Source organism: Tyto alba, unplaced genomic scaffold (genome assembly GCF_018691265.1).
Source record: "Tyto alba isolate M040663 unplaced genomic scaffold, T.alba_DEE_v4.0 Super-Scaffold_6, whole genome shotgun sequence".
NCBI lineage: Eukaryota > Metazoa > Chordata > Aves > Strigiformes > Tytonidae > Tyto > Tyto alba.
Window position 1 is genome coordinate 16,058,015 of NW_024881327.1, and position 25,106 is coordinate 16,083,120.

Sequence of the window (25,106 nt, forward strand, 5' to 3'; positions counted from 1 at the left end):
AGGCCAGTGACTTGAAAACCGTTACTGTGAAGATGCATTTTTTCGGAGATTGCTTTTACTGTCTTTTATTGCACTAGAGTGTTCCTGCTTTATCTACTCTAACTGTTCACTAAGGAAGAGACTCTCGGAGGAACTGCTTTGATGGTACCGTGGTTCTTTTACACTGTGTATATACACACGTACGCACATCCCCGAGGTTTTTAGCTTTGCTTTTAAAAGCAGGTAGTGGTAAGCAGATTAGTTTCCTGTTGTTCTGTGGAATCAGCCTCTGGGTGATGTTCATTTACTTATAGAATAAATGAGAAAAGTGGGAGTGTTTCAAGAAAGCTTCACTTGACCAGTCAGGCCTCTCTTTTGCCTGGCCATCCTGCTAGCTCCACATCTGGAGTTTCTCTCCTGTTTTGTGCAGAGGTTCCCGAGATAGTTGGTGACATTTTAGACAGAAGTGATATATCTTCAGCTGAAAGATTTTTTCCTTGCTACTTGGATTGGCAATTTTTGTCCTTCTCCATAGTCGTTAAAAAATTCTTCGTCCAGTCCAGCAATATCCCAGTTTCCAGTTTATTATACTAAAACTGCTTACAATTGGGAAAAAAAAAAAAAAAAAAAGATTGTTTCTGTTGTAAGAACCAAAAAATTTCATTCTAGTCCATCGTTAAAATCTGCATGTGTTTTCAGCCATTGCATTATAATTTAATCAGTGTAAAATAAAATTACTCTGGCTAGTGCATATACACATTTTTCATTCTTCAAATGAAATTATTATAGTTTCAGGTTTTGTTTTCATCTATTATGTTAAAAAAAAGCATTGCAGAAGTTGCAAAGTCAAATAATCAAAAAGTTAGAATTGAGCTAGTTTTGCTGTTTTACTTTGTTCTCCTTGCCACAAATATTACAATACAGTCCTTAAGTATATAGCCATGTGCTGTTATTTATCACAGATATTTTGGTTTATATAGTGTTTCAAGTGGGTGAGCATAAGATGCAAAACAAAAAAGTGTTTTTCATTCTCATTTTTGTTTAAAATATAATTTGTACCTGCCCTAAGTCCAGTGTGGTGTTTCAGACTCTTCTGTGATAAAACCTTTGATTTGTTCTGTATCCATCACTGAGTTTTTGGAAGCCCAATATGAAGTAACTGAGATGCCATTCTTGAGATTAACAGTGTTATATAATACTTCACTCAGTCAAAGCAGAGATCCCATTGATGTCAGTGGCCACTACGAGTGCTCAACTTCAGATGAAATCATTAGTCTAGTGTCTAGTCAGCACCCTCAAGTTAGGGATTCACGAGCCCGATTGCTGGCTTAAATGACTTGTCTGGGTTACGCTGGGGCTTTGCTGGAGAGAGAAGTCCTGTTCTGCAGAGCAACTTTTAGTTACTTAACTGAGGCACCCTTCCCTCCTCTGTATTCTCCCTCCGTTCACTAAATACCTTTTAACTGCTAAAACAAGTAATTTTCCTGTAAGAAACAGGTTGTCTTCACTGCACAGTTCTGGTTGATCTTCAGAACTGTTCCCTCCTGGTGTTGTAAGACACGGGTCCTGTGGGAGAAATGGGATTAGAGAATGAAATGTGACACGCAGAGGAGGGCTGTGTTAAGGCTACGCAGTCACCCACAACTGGATCTCCATGTGCTTTGCAAGTTCATGGAAAGAACGAGCTTTGTGCCCCAAGGATTGCAGGGGTGGTTGTGGTAGTGCCATGCAGAGATGCAAGAGGAGGATTTCTTTTTGCCCTTTACGTACCCACAGAGGCAATAGAACATTATAGGCTCATTTATTGGCAAAAAAAAAAAAAAAAAAAGCGTAAGCAATGCATAGCAGAAATGCCTTTTGCTTCTTGGATTCTGTGCTGGTGCCTTTTCTGTTTTGTTTTGTTTTGTTTTGTTTTTTTCTGCATCCATAAGGACAAGTCAAGTGGTTGAATCCCCATAAGGACTTTCACCACGCATGGAAGTCCATGAAGTTACAACAGAGTATCTTCTCCTTTAAGCAAAAGTGGTGGTTTTTCCATGAGACTAGCAACAAAGAAAGTGAGTAGATAGCCCTCTCTGTAATAAGTAGCTTTCAAATCCATGGAAGCTCAAGTTTACACTAGGTAGAAAGCCTGTTGCATGTCGATTACCATTTGGTACTCTGCAGAATAGGATAGTGGAACTCTTGATCTATAGAAAACAAACATGGAACTTCACAAGCCCATTTTTTAAGTCTCTTTCAGAGCAGGATCTACATTTTGAAACCTAGGTAGACACTCAGTGATGCAAATTGTCATAACTGAGCTACTGCAATTTATGGTTTGAGCATCTGACCTGAATTTGCTGACAAATAAATTCTGGGAAAGGTGAGTGAGTTGAAAGATTTAAAACGTGTTTTAATCACTTTTACTCAGTTTCATTTATTCTATTTTAAAATTTTAATGAACTTGTAAACTACTGCATTAAAGACTGCTAAATGTACTTCATCTTTAACAAACAGAGAGTACATTTATTCTTTAATTTAGACCACTGCAAGAATTCTGCCTTCTGTGTGAAAGGCTCATTAACCAATGGAGCTGCAAATTGGTGCCAAATATCTAGCTGTCCAGATGGTGTGCACTCTTAGTGTGCTCTCTTTACATTCTTCAAGTGCTTAGTATTCCTTTGTAGATTATTTCAGTGTTTTTTCAACTGTGAGCTGCCAAAACAACTGTTAAATAAATGTATGAAGGTGCTGTGTTTCCAGTTTACAGTGCAATTTTAATGTTCCCTATCGATACCAGATTTGACTGAGCTGAAAATCGAAGTCCCCAGTGTATTCTTAGGAGAGGTGCATGAGTTTCTGTGATGCCTCCCTACTATTTCTGAAGTCTGACCTACTAGGACTGCCTCAGGGCTTAAGGATTACATTGCTCTCCTGGTCTGATCATTTACTTCTTATCAGAGACCACCCATATGAGAGGGGGTTTCTGCAGCAAGGACACCTGTCCTACAACAGCATAAATAAAACTTAATGTGCTATAGCCTTTGTTTCTTTGCAAACCTCTCACAAATCCCTGGAGGAATGCATTTCCCTTCTGTGCACTGGAAACATTTTACTACTGAAAGATAGCTGTCTGTGGGACTTCACACTAGGGTTAAAAGTTAGAGGTGGAAAAATATGTTTCCTAGTTACTATCCCAGAAGAGAATAGCGTTCTCATTGCTCATCAAAATCACAGAGTATGCAGAAGAAGTAGCAGCCAGTGGATATTTTTAGGGAAGCAGAATATCTCATGTACAGAATAGACAACATAAACCCAAATGAAAGGAAAAAACAAATTCCAGAACAGAACTGCTAGTGTCTTGGAAACTTATCACTCTGATTACTGGGAACTGTAGTGATCACATCCTGAGTTAGTAATTCTTATTATGCAGATTGTTTAAATGCTCTGAAGCAGGGGTTTCCAAAGTGAAGCCTCAGAGCCCATGCAAACTGCAAAACATTTATGTCCCACAGAGGGATTTTTTAGTATTTTCCTATAGTGAGAATAAAGTACTGCACTGCAGATGAATTTCATTATGTATCCCCAACTTGAGGGTGTTTTTCCGTTAATAAAATACTAGGAACCACTGTTCAGCTGTCTTAGAGCACTTTGACTGTTTTTACAGACCTGTTTAGGAGGTGTATACTGGCTTCATCCACTGCGTTCAATCAGATTTTTTGCTATCTTAACTTCAGTAGATTGAAAAATGTACTGAATAAAGTACACAGAGAGAGAATATGTAAAGGATGCTGCCTGGTTGAAAAGCAAACCGTTCTAAATAGCATATTTCTGGTAAAACCAGATATAGAGACTTCCCCCTTTTGCTTTCCTCTACTAAAGAAAAATGGGACTGCAGAAGTATATTCAGGTTTTACATGCTGCAGCAAATATTCTAGATTATGTTGCTAGACTCCTTCCAATTTCTATAATCCACTAAATTAAATTTCTGACAACAGCAACAGTGGAAGAGTTCTCTTCATTCTGTGTGGTACAACAAGTACATTGACCACAGCCTTAAACTGACCACCTATTCTTCTCACTCACTCTTTACCCCTTCCTACAGAAGGGGTTCCTGTATTACTTTTATTATCTTGCCTCAGTGTAGGGGAGCTGTCTCTGTGTAGGCTCCTGAGGTCCCTCCATGAGCAAGGTTGCTGGGATTCTAACAGACGTGAGCTCATATTTGACAGACTCAGAATCTCACTGCAAATTGGGAAGAGATTTGCTGGTGAGCAGATGTTTATTTTTGGGTTAATGTTTTCACATTGTCATTACACTTTGATTCTTTTTAAAGTCATTTTACTTTTGATCTAAGAAAACTGGGTTTTTTCAATCTCAGCTGACTTAATTATGTGGCTGTGGAAGGCAGAGGCTGTTAACAGTCTGTGTGAGTTGTGATGAGTGGATGTGATGCTGTAGCTGAAAAACTCAGGCAGCGTGCATTGGGCCCCTGCAAATAATGGGGCAACATGGCAGTCTGATATTTTCGCAAGTGCATTTGACATCATCTAGTCTTTATTCTGATGAAATGACTGCTGTGTGTTCTCATAAATGTCTTCAGTGTCAGGCAGCATACTTAGAACAAATCAGAACTTCTGTACCAGTTTAGGTGTGGTCACTGGTTTTCTCACACCAGTACAGTTAAAACTGCCCAGGCTTTTTCCCCTTGCCTTCATTCAGGCGCTGATGCTACCATGACAGGGCAGCTTCTGGCACTGGAACCTTTGTCACCTTGCCCAGCCCAGCCCAGCCATCCCTGCTCCACAAAGCTTGGACCTAACTAGGCCAGAGTCACGAGCTGTGCCGATACATTTTTATTCTGTGCTCAGGTGTGTTGCCTTGGAAAAATAAAAAAGTCTATACTGTTTACAGTGTCCCGCTTCCTTAGTTGATTTAATGTTATGAATCACTAGAATTTTTTGGTTTAATCTTAAATATGTGAAATATTTTGTATAAATTTTAGGAGTAGTCCTTAATCATCTCTCATAAAACCTATTGGTTAGCATTGGATTGATGACCTCACCTAGTCCTCATGCTGAGTGATGCTCAGTGTGTTAGCAAACAAAACAGACAAAAGGAAAATGAGATCTAAAAAGATGTGAACAAACATCTGCAGAGTTCTCATCTCCTGAATAATAAGCATCATTCTACTATATTCCTTCCTTAGTATTCTCTGTGTATTTGTCATCCCTTGCTGTGCTACATCTAATTTACAATCTAATCCCTACCAGAAAAAGAGCTTTCAAGTTTTATTTGCCTAGGTACTATGCACACACAGTTTAAATGTTAAAATGTTTAAATAATGGGGAAAAAAAATGGAGTGGGCAAAGACAGGATTCTCTCTCTGCAACATACCCTTACTAGCAATTCATTCCTTCTTCATTCTTCCATTAATCGTAAGTTGTGTGACAATTCTAAAATGAATGAAGCAAAAACCTACTAAGAACAAGGAGGAAGCTTACAAACTCACTGTAATTTGCAACTGAGTTGAAATGTGTTAATAAGTGCAACCCTAGTGTATTAATTAATTTGCATTATCACTTAGTCTTGTGTTTCTGTAAAGATTTTGTTCCCCTAGATTTTAATTTTGAATGTTTCCTAAATAAAACAGTCATGGCAATAATTTTGTTTGGAACATCAGCTCAACGAAGCTGATGAATAAATGCATTTTGATTTTCCCTAAGCAAACTGAATTCAAATTAGTGATATTTATTGATTTTTTTTTCACTGTGTCTTTTCTGTTCTGTGTTTGTTCTGCTGAAAGTGTTGAGTAAGTAGATGAGTATTAGGTATGATTAGCTCACATATTCTTCCAGAGGGTAGGTTCATGGATCTAGCTTTAGTTAAATCACTAGTGTATAGTGACAAACTGTTGTTTGATTTTTTAGAGGTAATTTTCTAATGCAGCAAATTAGGCAACATCCCTCATAGTTTAGATGGGTAAAGTAAATTAGAAACCGTATCTTGGTTGATCATTGCCTCTTAACTGATATAAGTTATCTTCTCTCATAATGTAACTCTTTCCATGTTTTGATTGCCTGTGTTGCTAATTATATCACTTCTTACTGGCCTTATCACTAAGCAATTTTTGAATTGTTATAGTGCATCTATGATTCCTTACCATTATGGCTTTGTGTTAGAACCTTAATTAATTCTGAAAATCAAATTCCTGTTCTTTTTGTCAATCTGCAGCTACTGTAAAAACATTCATTCTCTCTTTCTGGACCCTTTATATTCATCACAGTTTTTTGCAGAGTAGGTGACTATAAAATGCTCTTCTTGGTAGACACCTATACACAAGAGACTTAGATTTCAAATGTTTCTAGCCCTTCTATTTGTGGTGATAACCATGAAAATATTCAACCACATTTCAAGCTTCGTAACATTATTTACCTGCCCATGCAGACAGTGTGAAACAATGTCTGTAGCTAATCTGATTGAGATAAAAGGGCAATTCAGAGTTCCTTGGATCCCACTCAGTTTCCAAGACTTCTGTTATGAATTTTCCCAGAGTTCTGCATATTTGCCACAAAATTTGTGCTTTGTCATACTTTTAAAATGTTGTTTTCTGGTTTCATGTCCTACTAGAAAATATTGCAGTGTTTCTTACTCTCTGAGTTTGCTTTCCGGGGGAAATACTGAGGTTACATTACATTCCTAAAAAGTGATCTTACCACCTAAGACATCAAAATGTATTGAGGGCATGCAAAGAACTTCGTGTCCTGCAGCAACTGAAGAGAGGAGAGGGAATAAAGTGGAATTACTTATTAGTTCTCTCAGTCGCCTTTAATTCTGAGAAACTGAGAGAGGAGATACGTCATAGACAAAAATTATATAGCATGTATTGGGTCAGGACATTTAATTTGTAGATTCTGACCTACAAGCATCTGTGGGTACTTCAGCCAGTCACAATGTAATTAACAATTCAAAAGAACTCTCTTTCAGATCATAAAGATATTACTGAGGGGTGCACATTAAGTAAAAAGCATAATAGAAATACTGCAACTTTTAAATCAGATTATCTATAGCAGAGAGGCTCTGAAAATATAAAAACATATATCCTTCCTCAGTCGAAGGGCTGTGGCATTCTGACATTTAAAAAAATTTCTATATTAATATTACTTTACTGAAGGAATATTCACTTTATCTTCCATAAGAAATAATGGAATATATCCCCGTGCAAGATTACCCGTTTCTTTCATTTCACTACTGTATTCAAGCAGTTCATAAATAATTAGAATGTGAGAATAAAAGAGTAAATTGATGGTGTCTTCCCTAAGCCTGTGGCAGTTGTACAGTGGTGTGTGCATACCTCTTTCCAGACATTCCAGAAACGGGAATTTGTTTTTATTGACCTCACCCACACTGAATACTTGCTGCCAATTAAAATAATTTCAGCAAGATGTGGCATGTAAAGTGGTTTTAACAATTTTACTTTGAACTGGAAGAGTAATTCCATTTCTGATTACTTGAACACTGCAAAACTCAGCAGAAATTTCAAAGCCTATCAATTAAAGTGCTTTCCAATCAGGGACATTGTTGAGTATATCCCTTCCCCTCCTTATGCAGTAAAATTCAGGCTGCCTGCATTACTTATGTGTTCTGGTTATTTTAATTTCTTCTTTAAAAAGAGAATACTGTTTCAAGTATAGAAGAAAACACTGCAACCATATTTAGCAGGATTCTTTGAGAATTACAGAGAAGGGCATTACAAAAGTTAAAATCTATCAGTGTTAGGCTGAAGCTATGGAGACAACATCAGCAGATAGTGCTGCCTGTTCCTCTCTCCATTTAGCCTAAGAACATTTTAAGGAACATCAAGTCCCCAGCTGTTTTCATTCATCATCACCTTCCATGCAAGCCTACTCAGGAGTTAGCGTAAAGACGTTATTCTGCAGTGTAGAAAATACACCCTCAGGAATTGCTCCTTCCTCACCTCTGCATGTTGCACGTGCAGAGCTTGGATGTCACAGCGGTCTTGATCACCCGTTTTAGAGGTTTCCCGGGGAGAAGTGGAAGCATCGTACAAGGCAGCCCGAGCAGGCTGACCAGGAGCAAACCACCAAGGCGCACGGGGTTTCCCTGGTCAGTGGGAGCAAGAAGCCAGGACTCCGGGTACCGTGCGGAGCGTGCCTGCTCTGCCCCCTGAGCAGAGCTCCCCCGTGCCGGGCCGTGGTCCCCAAGCAAGTATTTGCTCCCTTGAACTGACACATCTGCTGCATTGCAGTGACGTCAGAAAGATTACTTAATGGGAAGGAATTATTTTAGATTATCGGATTGTTGAGCTAAAATCAGAACTGAGACTGAAGAGGGAAAGCCTATATGGCAGTGGCTAAGTTCAGAAACCAAACAATTCCACCTTCTGGGTTTTAGATAGGCCTCCAGCACAAGTTTGACTGCAGCACTTCGGGGTGTATCCAGGCTGGCTGAACTCTGGGCACCTCACAGGCATGGGGATGATGGGCTACACTAACAGAGTAAGTGATTGTACTTTGCTGTTCCTAGTGTGTGAATAAAGTAGACAAAAATATACACATATTCTTTCTTAAGCAGTGTCATTATTCTCGCCTAATACTATTCTTTTTTGTGCCTTATCTTTCCCCATAAAATAAGAAACAGGTTACAGTAAGTGTCTGTACCATGTGAAGAACTCCAAGATCTAGCTGATTTTTCTAAACAAGTAATATGTTAATGTGATAAGTCTATTTTATTTTCTTCGAAGCTTCTTGACGTGGTGTCTGTAATATCAGTAACCCTGCCATTCTGTGCAGCAGAACAATTTTTCAAGTAATGACCGTTAGACTGACAAGTGGGTTGAGTACTCCTAGGCTAGAACAAGAAATTTATTCCAGCCTGCTTTCACGAGCCTCCTTCCTTCGTTTAGAATGTGTGATGTATTTTTTTGCTATTTTCCACCAACTTCCTTCTATTCTTAATTTTGTTGTAGTGTTTCAGCAAAAGGCCAGTCAAGTGCCCAGTGACAACAACAGGACGTACTGCGATGCCAGGAAGCCCGGTATGGAATTTAATTTAGCTCCTTAACTGCCTCGATGCTTTTCAGTAGAACTAGTAGAGATTTGCTGTGACTTGATTTTGACTGATTTAGCATCTATTTTCCCACACATGATTTATATCCTTAATGGTATTGCTGCAGCATTAAGAGATCAGATTAAAGAAAGAAAAGTAGAAGTTACAGTCTTGTGGGAAAGATTTGTAGAGGCAGAATTACTTTACGCTTTTCTGTTTCCTTTCTCCATTCTGATTAAAACCAAGAAAAGGAAGGACAGGAGGGCTCAGCTGTGCACTAATTCCAGCCATGGGAAGGCAGCAGTGTGGGGAGCAACAGTTCTCTCCTGGGTACCCCAAGATCCATGTAGAATGAATTACTTGTGGCAGTCTAGTTGTTATTTGAGTTGCAGCACGTCAAAATGTTGCTGCGATAAATTCCATTAATGGTACCCTAAAATAATTAACAGTTATGTACAAAATGAATGAACACTGAGTGAAGATTCTTCCTCCCTCTTCTGTTAACACGTAGCAGGTCAGGATTAAAGCATATAGAGCAGCAGGTAGTGGCCTATTTATTTCTGCAGCAGGGAACTGCAGTCTCCAGTGCTAGTGGCATTACTTTTCATGAATGCTAAACCACTTAGGAAAAGAATACAGGGCCTTCTAGATCTTATTATGTTGGAATATTGGTAGCATACCTCTGCAAACCAACCTAGTGGCCTTCTCTGATGGAGTGACTACATCAGTGGAGTAGGGAAGGGTTACAGCTGTCATCTCTCTGGACCTCTGTAAGGCCTGTGACACAGTCCCCCACAACATCCTTCTCTCTAAATTGGAGACATACGGATTTGATGGATGGACTGTTCAGTGGAGGAACCCCCATCCAGAGGGTCGCGGTCAACTGCTCAGTGTCCAGATGGAGATCGGTGACGAGCGGTGTCCCTCAGGGGTCTGTACTGGGACCAGTACTGTTTAATATCTTTGTCAGCAGCATAGCAGGGTTAAGTGTACCCTCAGGGAGTTGTTTGCAGATGACACCAAGCTGAGTGGTGTGGTTGATACATCTGAGGGACGGGATGCCATCCAGAGGGACCTGGACAAGCTCGAGAAGTGGGCCTGTGTGAACCTCATGAGGTTCAACAAGGCCAAGTGCAAGGTCCTGCACATGGGTCAGGGCAACCCCCAGTATCAATGCAGGCTGGGGGATGAAGGGATGGAGAGCAGCCTTACTGGAAAGGACTTGGGGGTACTGGTGGGTGAAAAGCTGGATGTGAGCCAGCAATGTGTGCTCACAGCCCAGAAAGCCACCCCTGTCCTGGGCTGCATCAAGAGAAGTGTGGCCAGCAGGTTGAAGGAGGGGATGCTCCCCCTCTACTCTGCTCTGGTGAGACCCCACCTGCAGTGCTGGGTCCAGCTCTGGGACCCCCAACATAAGAAGGACATGGACCTGATCGAGAGGGTCCAGAGGAGGCCACAAAGATGATCAGGTGGGATGGAACACCTCTCCTATATAGAACAGCTGAGAGAGTTGGGCTTGTTCAGCCTGGAGAGGAGAAGGCTCCAGGGAGACCTTATAGCGGCCTTACAGTGCTTAAAGGGGGCCGACAGGAAAGCTGGGGAGGGACTTTTTAGTAGGGCCTGTAGCAATAGGACAAGGGGTAACAGTTTTAAACTTAAAGAGGGTGGATTTAGACGGATATAAGGAAGAAACTCTTTACTGTGAGGGTGGTGAGACACCGGACCAGTTGCCCAGAGAGGTGGTAGATGCCCTGTCCCTGGAAGGGTTCAAGGCCAGGTTGGATGGGGCTGGGAGGACCCTGGGCTGGTGTAAGGTGTCCCTGCCCATCGCAGAGGGGGTTGGACTAGATGACCTTTAAAGGTCGCTTCCAATCCAAACTATTCTGTGATTCTATGATAAAACAGAGTAGTTCTTATGGGTCTGAGGAAATATCCACACACGCCCCTTTTGCTGATACAAAAAAATGCAGTTTTGCTTAAACTGGTCTGATGTCCAAATAATCTTACCAATGCAAGGCATTAGGATCATTACTCCATCAAAATAGAAAAGATTATCTGAGATGCAAATGAGTAGAGATTCATGCCTAATATGTGTTAGTATGATTAAAAGGAGGGAGTGGGAGAAGCCACAGTAGCTGTTTTCTCACTTCTGTAGTATATTTCCCTTTGCACAGTCTTTCCTCACTTAGAATCAAGATACTGGTGCGTAACAGCAGAAAAAACTACACAAATCGTACTTGGCACTTAAACTTTTGTCCTGGCTGCATTCGCTGTACAGTGAAATGGGTGCTCTATGGCACCTTTGCGACAGCCTCATGCAGGGCTGGCAGAGTCCCACTTCATGGCTGCTCGTGTGTTCTGGATCAGCCATTTCAGTATTGGTATCCTGGAGATACACAGCTGTGACTCTGGTAACACACACCTCCCTGTCTTTTCCCTTCAGTTGTGCACCTTTATCGTAATCTCTAGGAGGACTAGGAAGTAATGGTTTCTTGTCACTGCAATGTATTTAAAAATTTGAGGGAAAGAAATCATGTGAAATTTCAAAATGCTTCCTGACCAAATTTCAGCTCCAGCTTTTGAGAAATGTAATGTGTGAAGTTGGAGAAGGAAGGGAAGAAAAGGCACTGTGGATATTTTTTTATCTTAACATAGCAACAATCTCCTTTAAATTGTCAATATTATAGCTTTAGCTCTAGAAGGACATTCTTATTTGAACTGACTAATGGAGAACCCATGGATCAGGGAAATAGTAATAAATGAAATGTTTAACATGCTGTTCTGCTGCCAGAGAGTAAGGGTAGAATTCTCATTGATTTGTTGCATTTCTCTCATTGAAAAAAAAAAAAAATACAAAACAAAAAACCAAAACAAATAGAAAGGAAGAAAAGGGAAGGGGGGAGCCACCCTAAAGATGCTGTGTTTTTACTGATGTCAGATTATAACGTCACTGCTTACATGCCTTTGTTGAAAAAAGTGCTTGCATCATAGAGAAAGGAATGAAATAGGTTAGTAATATTTTCTACCTTTATCTTTCTACATTGTCGAGCAGCACACAGAGGCCACACTGACATAGTAACTGATAACATTGTGAAATACAACATCCCTGCTGAACAGGAGGAACTCATTCACTTGCAGGAACAGGTGAAAAAGAGAGTAATTTCTGTGGATGAAGCCCTTGACAGATTTAAACAGTGGCAGAATGAAAAACAGAGACTCCAGTCCACTCAACAGGTATGAGTCTAAAATTTATGTTTCTTGACAGGAATCTTGATCAGAAGTTCCAAAACCAAATTCTTGGCTCCTACATGTGAGGTTAAAAATGAGAGTTGTGATTTATGTGCCCGTCAGCTCGCAGAGAACTTGCTTATGGTGCTGAATCTTCCAGATACTCATTTCCACTTGTTGTTTGATTACTTGAGAGGCTTCCTGAATTTATTTTGCCTAACTTTGGGTGCTGTTGCATTTGGTTAAAATGCCAAGGTAAATATGTTCATCTTCTAAGACTTTTGTTCTAAACTGCTAGACAGTGCTTAGGTCTGTGCATCTTTTATGAAACCACAAGCTTTCTATAGCTGAACAAACCAAATGTGCTATCGAACATTGTCAGGTAACAGAAACCTAACTATATCCAGCGTACATTGTTAATATATATTGACTTACATCAGGCTTTATGCCTATCTGAAAGTGCTGAACCTAATTAATGAAATTCACAATTGTTAGCAGTGTTCTTCAGCTCCTTTATATTCAATGTATGGAGTAAATTGAGATGCACAAAAACAGGATTTACAAAAGCCCACACACTGAGTCACTGAAAGAACTGCTTCAAAGCTAGAAGCTAAGGAGAAAGGCACGGTGAGAGGGTTTGTTAATTACCTTTAACAAGACAGCTGAAGGAAGAGGTTACGCCCTCATTTTATATGAGGTTGTGCATTAACAAAAATATTTTCTTTTTGTCCTTCAAGTGCATTTAGTAGAAAGAGGAAAACCAAAGCTAGTCTACTACTCTACAGAGTGGGAGAGCTATCAGATGCTGCCAACAAGAAGAGATGAAATGCTCTCTGTATTTCCATTTACTGAAAAAAATAGTACGAGCTTTGTCATCGCAGTGGAGCACTTAACAGCAGAAGTGCACGGGCGGTTTAGGAGCGCAGCACTGGGCGCTCGGCAGCGGTGCCAGGCTGCGGGGGGTGCCCCTGCCCGCCGGCCTGCAGCCGAGCACGCAGGTGGGAGTCGCTGGTATTACTCTCTCAGTCAGGGGGGTTGCTTGTGGAGGAAGGTGGTATCTAATCTGTGCAAAGATGGCAGCACTAAGTCGTAAGTCGTCTTTTTTTTTCTTGGTTGACTATAAGATTCCTGTATTTCAAGGAGGATTTACTTGGCCTGTTTTCACCGCTTCAGGGGAAAAGCTACTTTGGAGTGGCGGTTCGGACCCAGCCTGCCGTGTGTGACTTGTCTTTGGTTTTGTACTGTAGGAAAGTCTTTCACTGTTACCCCCAATATGAATGTGGTGAATTTACTTCATGCTATCACTGTAGTTGTCTGGTCTTCACTGGGATTTTTGAGGAAAAATTGCTTGTCCAAAATAAAAAACATAAACCCCCAAGCCGCTTTAATCTAGTGCCAGAATCAGTGTAACTCACTGATGGGAAGAAACTCCTTGAGATTCTTAGGTATAAATGCTAAAATTAGCATCTACTTACAGCACATCATAGACATTTTTTCAGTCTTTTAAAATTATTTTCCTGGAGAGAGAAGCTTGCTGTTCAGAATGCTAAGGAATCCAGCTTTTTATAGTTATTCATTATTTCTACACTAAACTTCCGTTACTTAATTCTGCAGCTGCTTTTATGCTTGTTTTTTACTTAAAGGAAAAAGTGCACCACCTTAGAGACACCACTACTGGAAACAGGCTAGAAAAGGAAAATCTGAATGGTAAGTTGCACTTTCTTTGCCTTTCAGAATATTGAAGCCTTGAACTGTAATTATACTGCAGAGGTCTGATCCAAAACATAAGCAGACTTTTGGATTGGGCATTGAATTTGTAATGAGCATTTTCTGTATCTGACCACATTTAAGTTATTTTAGTGTAATCAGACTTTCAGCAGGGTCAAGATTTCATCCCAAAGATGAGCTCACTAAGAATTAATGGGGCAGAAAATTTACCGAGTCTTTGTGGCTCAGCTTTTCTGTAGCCCATTTCCTACTGCTTCATCACAATTAGGGTAGATGGTTTCTTTAGAACAATTTACTTGATGACTCCAATATTTTATTTGTGAATCAGCTATCACTTTGCACTTGCAGATTGTTGATGAACTCTTCACTGCTACTGTAGTTTAGTATTGCAAGTCATTAATAAAAGCTGTACCACTGGTCATTTAAGATGCTTTTTTCCCTTTGTGATTGAATGTCATCTGCAGCAGTATAAATCACCTGCATTTCTTGCAAATTATTTTCTCTTGTTGTTATGAAATGATTGTATTAGATGATATTGACTTTAGGCCTACAATCTCTATAAACTTCAGTACATACCTGTTCTGGGAAGGGAAACTTCGTATTTCTTTTTCACATTGAACTTAGTACCATATCACTATTTAAAATTATCACCTAAATATGTTATTTCCTTACTGCAAAGGAGGAGAAGTAATCCACAGTACGGCTTTCATTAATCTATTAGACAGTGCTGTATTTATGTGGACTTGTGAGATACTGTAATTAAGGGAAATTCTTGCTGGCCCAGTGGCAAAGTTACAGTCCAGACTATTTATATTTTGGCTATAATATCCTCCCTGGTTGATAAGGGCACAGGCTCAGTCCGCAGGCCTTCACAAGGCTCTCAGAGCCTGAGGGCCTGAGATCACCGCAGTTGTTCCTACCATCTGTTTGCTATGGGCAAGGCAGAGCTCAGGACGACATGAAGGTGATTTTTGGAAAGTATTTGTCTTGAGGGTTTTTTTTCAGGGCCACATCAGTCCTACCTCTCTAGCTGCCCTCTCTCTCCAGAGATACCAGCAAAAATGTAGCATCAACAGCAGAATTGTAAGTTTTGTGACATTATCCAGTAACTCAGATAATGATCACTGTTCCCTTCTGATCTTAACCTCTCTGCCCTCTGTTACACTATCTTATATCCTGTGATATGCAAATAAATCAGCAGCTTTGTACTGCAGAAATACAATGGGAAGAATCATTAAGGAGGCCCCTGTCTTGGCCAGTACACTTTCTTATCAGAGATTTAAATTCTTGAAAATAAAAAGATGGAACTCCCTTTACAGCTGGAGGCATATTGATGGCAAGAGTAAAGAAGGATCTCAGAAGCCCAATACCTAAGTCCAGACATAAATTGCCTGAAAGAAAAAATGACAATCATGTTCTTTTCTCTTTCGTAGTTCCTAAGGGAAGCAGACCTGACAGCATTCATTTGAGAGACTTTTTGTTCCACATGCCATTTAATAAAGCGGTATGTATTAATGTTAGCATTCTGATTTGTTTAATGAATTCTATTTTTTACAGCTGTATACAGACCCTCCATCTGTACCTTTAAAAACATGGAGCTCTCTCTTCAGATTCCATGTTTGAAATCAGGATTTGGATAGTCGTTTCTGGAGATGGTTTTTGAAGACTTAATTAAGGATTTAAAGAGATCATATCAGAAGCCTGTTAGAAAAGGAAGTTGATCTTATTTTAATGAGAAAAGAAAATAGCTCCTGTAAATTAGTATGGAACATAATTTTTAGTTTCTGGATAAGTTTGGTCTCGCTTCCACTGTAATGAAAGTTAATAATGAGAGTAGCACTCAGTTCAGTCTTCCATTATAATATTTGATGCTTATCTCAAAGTTCATGTCTCATTTTGCAACAGTTTAATATAGGACTGAATAACACCGTCGTGTGTGTGTGTCCCCCCCCCAAAAAAAAAAAAAAAAAATCAACTGCAAAGCAAAAAGTTCTGTCACTCTTTGAATGAAATATCTACAAAAAACTATTTTAAGAACAACTAAATAAGGACTAAGCATGTAGAATGTTCATTTGCTGAAAGTACAGGCACAGACAATGACTTATCTTATTACTATATAATATACACATGGTCTTGCCTGTAGATATTGATAATATCTTACCTTTTTTCCAAGAAGGGAAGTGAGATGTTAGCCAACAGAACAACAGCAGCAAAAAATACCTTTAATAAAATTCCATGGAAATAAAAATGATAAATAATGATTTGGGGACAGAAGCTCCATGTTGAAATCTGACTGGCCGATTTTTTTAAGGCTTTCCTTGGCATCTTTCCTGACACCACCAATAGACCAAACTAGAAGTAGCCTATTGCCTATGGGAAACTTTATCTATAAGCAAGGCTTATACACTGTTTGGAAAGCTGCCCTGCCGACTGTGAAATACTACAGGGAGAATGGAGAGAACAACAGAATTGAAACAGTTGAACTGATGAGGTATGTCTCAGCATTGGAAGTTCTCGGCCATAGCTCTCCCCTGGGAGACATGACCAAATGCTCCTCACAGTGAGGTGGATGGGTGCTGGGCTCTTGCACGGAGGTGGACGCGTGCTGCTGCTGTGGGCTCCCACAAGCCATGAGCATCCACACCTGGTTAGACCTCAGCTAACGCTGTGGTAACCGATTCCTTACCTCTGCCCCTAAGGCTTGAGAGTCTTCGGTTTGTGCATATCCACTAACTGAATGAATGGCAGCAGCTTAGACAACACTTATGTAAGGATGACTAGACAAGTTTCCTTTAAAGTCTTAAAAGACAATGCAGCTTTCACATGCATTACATGTCTATACTTTGTAGCACGTGGGAATTTTTAAAAAACCTATATGATAGCTTTCTGAATCTTTGGACAGTTGAATTACCTATGTGAATCTCATTTAGCTGTTTCTGAAAATGAGATTTCAGAATCTGCCTTCTATTGCAGTTACATTATGGCACCTTATGTGCCACATCCCACAGATTTAGTCATCCAGCATATAAAAATAAGTGCAAGCTCACAGAAACTACATAAGATAGTTTGAATTGCTTATAGTTAGTTATCCCCTCATAGCTAATCTCTCTAGAGCCTTGAACTTGGTCTTTAGGGATACAGCTAGTGTAGTGCAAGATTCCTCATCAAAACCAGGAATAACTGATACTCTGTTCTCCACTCTTGGCACAGCAGCAAGAACTGATGAGTAGGTGTCACTGCTTCGTTGCTAGGTAATGAGCAAGATAGAGGGCACAGAAGACAAAGTATAACTCAGATGGACTTCAGAAGACCAATACTGCATTAAGCAAGTGTTAAGCTTGACACTATTATTGTCATCATCATAATTATCATTATTTCAATGCCAGAAACTTACATAATAGTTTTAAATGAAGGTAAGTCTTGGGAAACATGTCAGATGCTTAGTAGTCCTCCAGTGACAAATATACCTGTGGGGCAAATGAACAATTCAGTCTTAGCATCTGTTCCAATCTTGGGCTCCTTGGCAAGACAGGTCACCTGCTGTGGAAAGCTCACAAGCTTTTTCCACAGGGAACTCAACTGAAACAGTTTATTTCTTAGCTGTTGAAATCAGTAGGTACTTACACTGGAAGTGGCCTTCATATCCAAGGGGACAATTTCTTGGACAACTCTCTCTGTTGCTATAGACTGTTTAACCCTGACCCACTCCTGTAAGGCACTGTAAACAGCCAGGTCATCCACTGCAGTAAAGGCATCCCTCCACAGAATTTTTTCTTCCAGGTTTTGATTTCCAGATTTGTAGATGTCTATGACAGTAAAGCAGGTCTGGTTTAATGAAGTCTGCTCAGCCAGCTGCCAAAGACCAAATCTTTTCCTCAGCTTCATCCAGAAGCACTCAGAAGAGCACTATGCACCTTTCACAAACTGGCAGGTTATTGATTACGTTTGCTATCCTAAATGCCTGGCTTCATTCCTCAACCCTCATCAGTACCTTGGGTTTAGTCCAAGTTGCTAAGATTGCTTATTCATCAGTTGATGCCACTACATCTTACAGGTAGTGTTCCCTGAAAAATAAAAAACCCCAGTAATTAATTTTGAGCACATTAACCAATTTCTGTTGTCTCTGATAGGTCAATAGGAAGATGAACAATGACAGACCCTGATTTTGACATTTGGATGCGTGGAAACTAAAACTTCTTTACTCAACCCAGTTAGCAAAGTGGAAATAACTCAGGATGCTGAAGCACATGCAAGCTTTTGTATGTGTGGAGAGTGAGGAAGTTATAGAAAATAATTTTTTTTTTCTTCATTACTTCAACATCATGCATAACAATCAGGACCTCTAGTTTTGAAAATACTTATTTGTTGGTAGTTTACAATAGTGTCCACTGCACTTGTGAAGCCACATCTTTAGACTGGCTTATTTCCAGTTTCTTAAGTATTTTGTAGCTTCACATTATGTCAAATTTAAAGTAAAGAACATAACAAAAATCAGTTTCCTGCCCATTTGTCACCAAATCAGGTTTCATGAGGCAAGCCCACAGTGAAACGGTTGACTGAGGAGTTCACCAAGACAACTGAATATCTCTGTACCCCTCAGCCTCTCCTAATTGCCACCAGTAAAAACCAGCCATGATGGTAGAAGTAAGATTTGTACAAAACCCACCTCATGTCATTCTCCCACACAACGCCTGCCTATTTTTGTGGCTGTCTCTTGCTCCCCTGTTCCCAGGGGTATGTGTTGTATATCACATCTGAAATAAAACAGATAGAAAGTGACTCATCCTAGGTATGTGTTTGTGAATTATTCATCTTTGAAAGACATTCTGCACTGGCCTAATTTATCATTGATATACATTACTATTTATTAATTACATCTATTTCTTTTTAGTTTCCAACTAGGAACCCAACAGACAAGGAACAGATGCCTAATTAACAGAGGTAAGAGCATGTATATGAACACACACACAAAGACATTATTTGTCATGGAAACTAATGCTTGTGGAAGTACTTTCAATCAGAGGGCGTGTACGTAACAGTAGATTGGAAGGGCATCTCAGAGGCCTGATTTCACCAGATACACCATAATCATCATACATTCTGGTTTATACTAGAACTTATTTTGTCTTTGTTACTACAGGGCAGATTTGCAAGCACACACCTACCCGACTTGTGGATGCAGTTGAAGAGAGTTCCCATTAGTTGTTGCAACTAGTTGAGCTTATGCAACCAAAAGCTGTATTAGAGTGTAGTCCTACACACTGATCACACATACAGAATCAAACATTCAATACCAAAATAAAGTTGAAAGGTATAAATGCAAGGATGTCTCCAGAAATGCTGACTAACCAAGAGACCAGTGGTCGTTTAAGTGCTGGAAAGCTTGCAGGTGATGATGCTGTCTCCACAAACAGCAGAATTTTCTGATGTTTGTGTTAGTGAGTTTCTTGGTTTTGGGCATCTAATGATATCTTTAATAATTGGGGGTTTTAATTACTGTTTGCTACCTGTGTGCTTCCATGTACATCTCAGCAGTTTTAAAACTACATGTCTACATTTAAGTGCAACTTGATCATCAGGCTTGCTGCTAGGAGGTAAAAGTAAATAAATCTGCTTTAGAGCATTCATTAGGTTTGGGGATGGTAGTGGTTGCTTTCTGTGTTTTTTTTTAAAATCAGCTCAGTTTTTAACATCCATGCCAAGACCAAACTTACCTGGAACTGAATTTAGATCACCAGCTGAGGTTGTAGACTTCATGACTTATCTTGCATTCATTCTAAGAATAGGGTACAGTGAAATAATCACCTGGAAAATTTCTTATTTTGTTAATTCCTCTGAAAATAAAGGAAACATGCAACCTTCCTTATGCATGGAAGGACTATTACCACTGAAAGTTTAAGGCCAAGAACAAGGATGTCTGCATTCTGTTAATGAATGTGCAAATCTCTTCCTTGAGATCTTTAACAAATTTCAGATCCCTTGGTTTTCTTAGGCACTGTGAGAAACAAGCTCATATATATAAAAAAAAAAAAAAGTTTTATTTGGGGACAAAGTCAGTGGAGCAAAGAATACAGCACTGGGCACAACGGCCTGCGCCCCGACCCAGCTGGGGCTTCTTTTTATAGAGCCACCAGGAGATTTCACTGGTTAAGCAAAAATGGCAGGTTTTCTCCTCTTTACACCTGCACAGTTCCTTTTTCTTTGTTTCTCCAAGGCTGTCTCTCTCAGTACTTTTCCACTGCTCTCGGGGAGGGTTGGGGGGGTGGGTGGGCAGTGAAGTCCAGGTTCCTCTTCATCTGGAGTTCTTCACTTCTTTTTTGGCTAGCTTCCATTCTTCCCCAGCCCTTTCCATGACACCTAACCACAGACCACCCCCCATCCTGTTGCTTGCCCAACTCCCCACAATGCGCAACCACATGCCTAATTTGTGATCAAAAAAGGCTTGCTTAACTGTTATAATTTTAACACTACTAACTTAATAACAGCTTTAGCCTAACTCAATAAAAGTAATTGTTTAATTACTTTTAGCGAAAGCAAAATCCTTCTGTTATTTATAACAGCACTGAATTTCTTCAGTTTGTTGATCTCTGCAAGAACAGTCTGTGCTGAACAGCTCCAAAAGTCAGAGTTAGATTGTCTTCAGTTTCCTTTCCTTCAGATGAGTTTAGGACCCAAAAGTTTCAAAATTCAAGTTTACCATTCTATATATCAGTAGTATTTGTAATTTTGCATTACTAGAATTATAAAATAGGTTAATATTTGTTCACAGTAACAAAATGATAAAATAATTTATTCCTGAAGGCAAATACAATTTTAAAGGCTGTCTTAGCAAAGTTATTTTGATTCAGTTTGCCTCTCCAACCTTTCCAAGTGGGAGGAATAACATGCTCTACTGTTGTAGCATTGTTTTTGTAGCACTGAGAATGGATATTCTTCAGTGAGGTCTTTTCTGCCACACTTCGCATGTAAAGGAGAGGGCAGTTGGTCCTCGTGAAAATTGTGTTTCCGTGTCTCATTTCTGGAGCCAACTGCTCTGCTCACGGGGGTAGAGTGCTCGCACCATAAACAACAGGTACCTCCTCTGCTGCTGCTTATCCTTTAAATCACTTGTTCAGGCCCCCCTCCTCCAAAGTTCTCATAATACCCAAAAAACTACTTATGCCATGACCTGAAAATGGAAAATTATCACTCCTTCTGTAAGAGGCAGCTCAACTCCTACATGGGCTTTCCTAACAGCCCTGTTTCCTTGAGTGGCGCTGAAGTCACCTACACTAAATGGCTAAAAGCTTTGAAGCTGGAGAAAACTATTACGAAAAACGTGGTAACAGCCGAGTTGCTTATAAATTTCAGATTGCTGAAGTGAGATGAATCATGCCAGGGGGCGGGGGGAATTACCCCTGGGATCAGAATAGGTGATCTCTGTCACTTTTAAAAAATTGTTATGTAGGAGAGAAAAGTTGAATTGGATGTGGAATAACTTGCAAAATAGAACTTACCCAGCACATTCAATTAATTCTGTTTGTTTGCGAATTATCCACACCAAACTCTGAGGTGGTCCTGTTGAGCAAAGTATGGCCTCTCCAGAGCTTTCTTGCTGTTTTCTGTCTTCAGATTGGTTTAGAGGCTTTATAATATCATAGCACTAAATATACCAGTATTCCAAAAGCAAAGAGTTTATGCAGAGCCACACATGCCACAGCTCTGACTCAGTAGGATGGCCCTGGCAAGATTAAAGAAACTTGGCGGTTTGGGGGCTGGGGTTTTTTCTTCTCTTTTTTACACAGCTTTCAAGGAGATCTTATTAACACAAAAATAACAGAGATGAAAGGGGAATATTCATTTACCCACATGCACTGGAAAACATGCTTTTAAGATGAAATTATAAAATTCTCTGAGAAAGTAACTACATGCCTGCAATTTATGCTTCCAGTACTAACCTAACACAATGAAGTTTTGGTTTGTTGGGTGGGTTTTTTTTGTTTGTTTGTTTGTTTGTTTGTTTTTTTCTTAAAGACTCCAGTATTCTTTCTAAAAGTGATGAAATACAGTGTGTACACCACCGAATGTATATACCACTTAGGAGGACTGGACCTTCCTTGTAAAAAAAAGGTGTGTCTGAAGAGAGACTGCTATTTTTTTTCTGACTAATTGCAGGGAGCTTTGAGTGTTTGATCATTTACCAAAAAATTGCATACAAAACATTCAAAAACTACATTTCTGTTGCTAATATTCTGACTCTCCACGCAGTCAAGCCTCCAACCCTGGTGCCAGGTTCTTAGCCATGCTGCTCATGCCTGCCCATAGGTCATCCCACTTTCCTTACGCAAGGCGGGAGGAGACCAGTGGGTCTGAAGGAGCGCACTGAGGTCCCGATTCCCTCGTACGCATTTCAACAAATACAGTCTTTGGATCTTACTCCAAACAACCCCGACCAGTCTAATTGAGTAATGGGCATTTTTCATTGGTTCTTACAGTGCGATTCTTCAGCCAGCTGCACATCACTTTGCTCTGCTTGGCACTCCCCCTTGTCTCCAAGCTGCCTCAGGCTCCCGCACACACCGCGGCGACGTGGCTGCAAGATCGCCCCTGCGCTTTCAGCACCTTGGAATCTCTCACCTGGGCCAAGGCTAGAAGCAGCCCAGTATCACTAAAGCAAATTAAAACTTCTTGTAAAGTCAGCACTGAATTTTGTATTTTTTCTTTGACGATTGTTTTTCAAGATGACAGCTGAGGATTTATATAAAAGATGTATTGTGTGCTTTGGTTAATTATTTTTTAACTCATTTCAGTTTTTCCACACTGCTTGGTAGTTGTTTAAAAGTAGAATTTATCCACAAGGGGAAGATAATGAAAAGTTACGAAGATTATGACGGTGTAATACAAAAAAAATGTGGTTTTTACTTTTTGTTAAAACATATTTCTATAAATTTCCTATATAAAGTTGTCTTTCCTAGGAATAATAATTGTACTCCATCACTAGCTTAAACAATTATACTCAAAGTAAAGCTAATTTCTAAAGTCAAACTATGTAAATCGGTACTACTTATCTACTAATGCATTAAAGTGATTACAAGAATTGAGTTTACAAGGAAACTGTGTTTTGTTCAATAAGTTCCTTAAGGTGAGTGATATCCAAACCAAAACCAAAAGAATCTCTACTGCATTTATACTGCAAAAGTAAACAAATAAATATGCTTAATGCATATAATGGTCTGGCATTTCCACACTGATATACTCCAAAATTTAAGTGAGCATATGCTGATATAGGAGTATGCAAGATGACTTGCCCTATTACACAGAAAAGGAAAAAAAATCTCATATGCAACTTGCAGAGGGTATAAGAGAATATTTTAACTTGCAGATAAGTAGGAGCTTAAACAGACTTCCCCCACCTTAGTTGTCAGAGCTTTGCACAAGCCTTTTTAAAAAGCAGGTAAACATGCTATTAGCCAAAACTGCCTCCACAGAGATCTTAATCTTTATGAACCTCTTAGCTGTGCGTTATTCACAGACATCTTTAGGAACCAGAATTGCTCACAGCAAGCCTCCCCTCAAGCTCTCACTAGTGTTCAATCTCTGCTTTGCACATACTAAGAGATGCTTGCACTTAAACTTTCATTAGGAAAACTGGGAACTACTTACAATCAGAAACTTAAATATAAATAAATGTTGCTCCTTAACACTATGCTAATGTGACACCCAAATTTCAAGAGGGGAATGGATTTGATGTTCAGACTTATGAGCCTTGGGGGTCATACTGATTTCCCATTTTCAACAAATTATTGTGCCAAGAACCATTACAAGTAAAAATAAGCCAAAAGGACGCTGGTGAGATTTAAAAATAATGACAGAATCTTGCAAGTTTGTATCCCGTGTCTAGCTTTAAGCTAATTAAAATTCTATTGTAAATGGGTCAATTAAACATTTTCAGGAAATTATCTGTCCTCTGAGGAAAACCCACATTTCTGTTAGAAACACTCCCACAAATACTGCAGATGTATTGCTGTGAAGTCATAAATATTCAGTGGCTGCTGTATTAGTGTGACAACATAGCTTTGTATGCCATGCAAAGGCTTCTCTGGAGCCATCTGAACTACAGCAAAAGCTTCGAGGGGGGTAATGTGTCCCAGCTCTGGAAGTACAGTTGGCGTCTATGAACTGAGGGACATGAGACTGTCAGGCTTTACAAGAGAGGACCTGTGATGACTTACCTGGCCAAATGGAAATTGAGTGGAGAGAATTACTTGGAAATCTAAATGTGTATAAGCTGTTCATTTCCTTAAGAGGTTCCCCTCCCTTCCCCCAGAAACCGTTTATATTCTTATAAACATAGCTAGTCAGTGTATCTGAGGAGCCAACATATAAATTGAAAAGAGAATACAAATCATGAAGTTTCTTCATGTCAATACCTGGTGCCTTCTGTGAAGTTTGTTGCTTGTTAGTGGAGCAGAGAAGATGAAGGGAGCTTTCTTGGGCCAGGGGGGTCAGTCCCCACAGGCCTCCAGGCAGGATCCAGGTGCTCTCGGTGCTGCCAAGGGAGAGGAAGCTGCCCAGCTGCTCCTTTTCCCCCCCCTCAGAGGGCACCTGGGAAATGGAGAGATTTGAGGTCAGTGGTAAAAAACTAACACAAGGGGCAATGTACAAAAATAGAGCACAGAAAGCTACATCAAGGAAACACCATGGGTTTCCTAGGGACAAGGAGGAATAACAATACAGCAACAGTGCCAGGCACCCAAACCAGAAGCCAGAGTGCAGTTCCCTTCAGGAAATAAAAAATACTTCATGTCTGTACAAGCATTTTTATCTGTAATGCATGGTGTGATACTCCACCACTTCCAGCCCGGGGTAGTTCAGGGTTACCCATAACAAAACAACTCTTGTTCTCTGCTTTCCCTGCCTCGTTCCAGCACGGCTCTGAGCGCACCAAGGACCGTCGCGCCAGCGTGACAGGTTTCAGCAGCGTCCAAGCATAGCACCAGTTCCAGCTGGGATCACAACCAGGGAATTCCCACTCGCTAAAAAATGAAGCACAGAAGAAACTATTGCCTTGTTACAGAGTAACAACAGCAAAGAGGATTTTAGAATTGTGAAGGCCAAATTCAAGCTCCAGCAACATAAGT

General features: G+C 40.0%; 1 protein-coding gene across 4 annotated transcripts in view; it reads left to right on the forward strand.

Annotated features, from left to right (window-relative positions):
* BANK1 (B cell scaffold protein with ankyrin repeats 1) overlaps positions 1 to 23,079 on the forward strand; it is a 155,178-nt gene extending 132,099 nt beyond the window's left edge. For 3 of the 4 annotated variants that reach the window (XM_042808398.1, XM_042808394.1, XM_042808397.1), the window contains 6 exons: positions 8,951 to 9,019; positions 12,083 to 12,264; positions 13,902 to 13,965; positions 15,420 to 15,490; positions 18,878 to 18,927; positions 22,461 to 23,079. In XM_042808398.1, coding sequence (XP_042664332.1) covers positions 8,951 to 9,019; positions 12,083 to 12,264; positions 13,902 to 13,965; positions 15,420 to 15,490; positions 18,878 to 18,922 — 431 coding nt within the window. In that variant the 3' untranslated portion in view covers positions 18,923 to 18,927; positions 22,461 to 23,079. The remainder of the gene's footprint in view (positions 1 to 8,950; positions 9,020 to 12,082; positions 12,265 to 13,901; positions 13,966 to 15,419; positions 15,491 to 18,877; positions 18,928 to 22,460) is intronic. The other variant, XM_042808395.1, reaches the window with a different exon arrangement.
* The last annotated feature ends 2,027 nt before the right edge of the window (positions 23,080 to 25,106 follow it).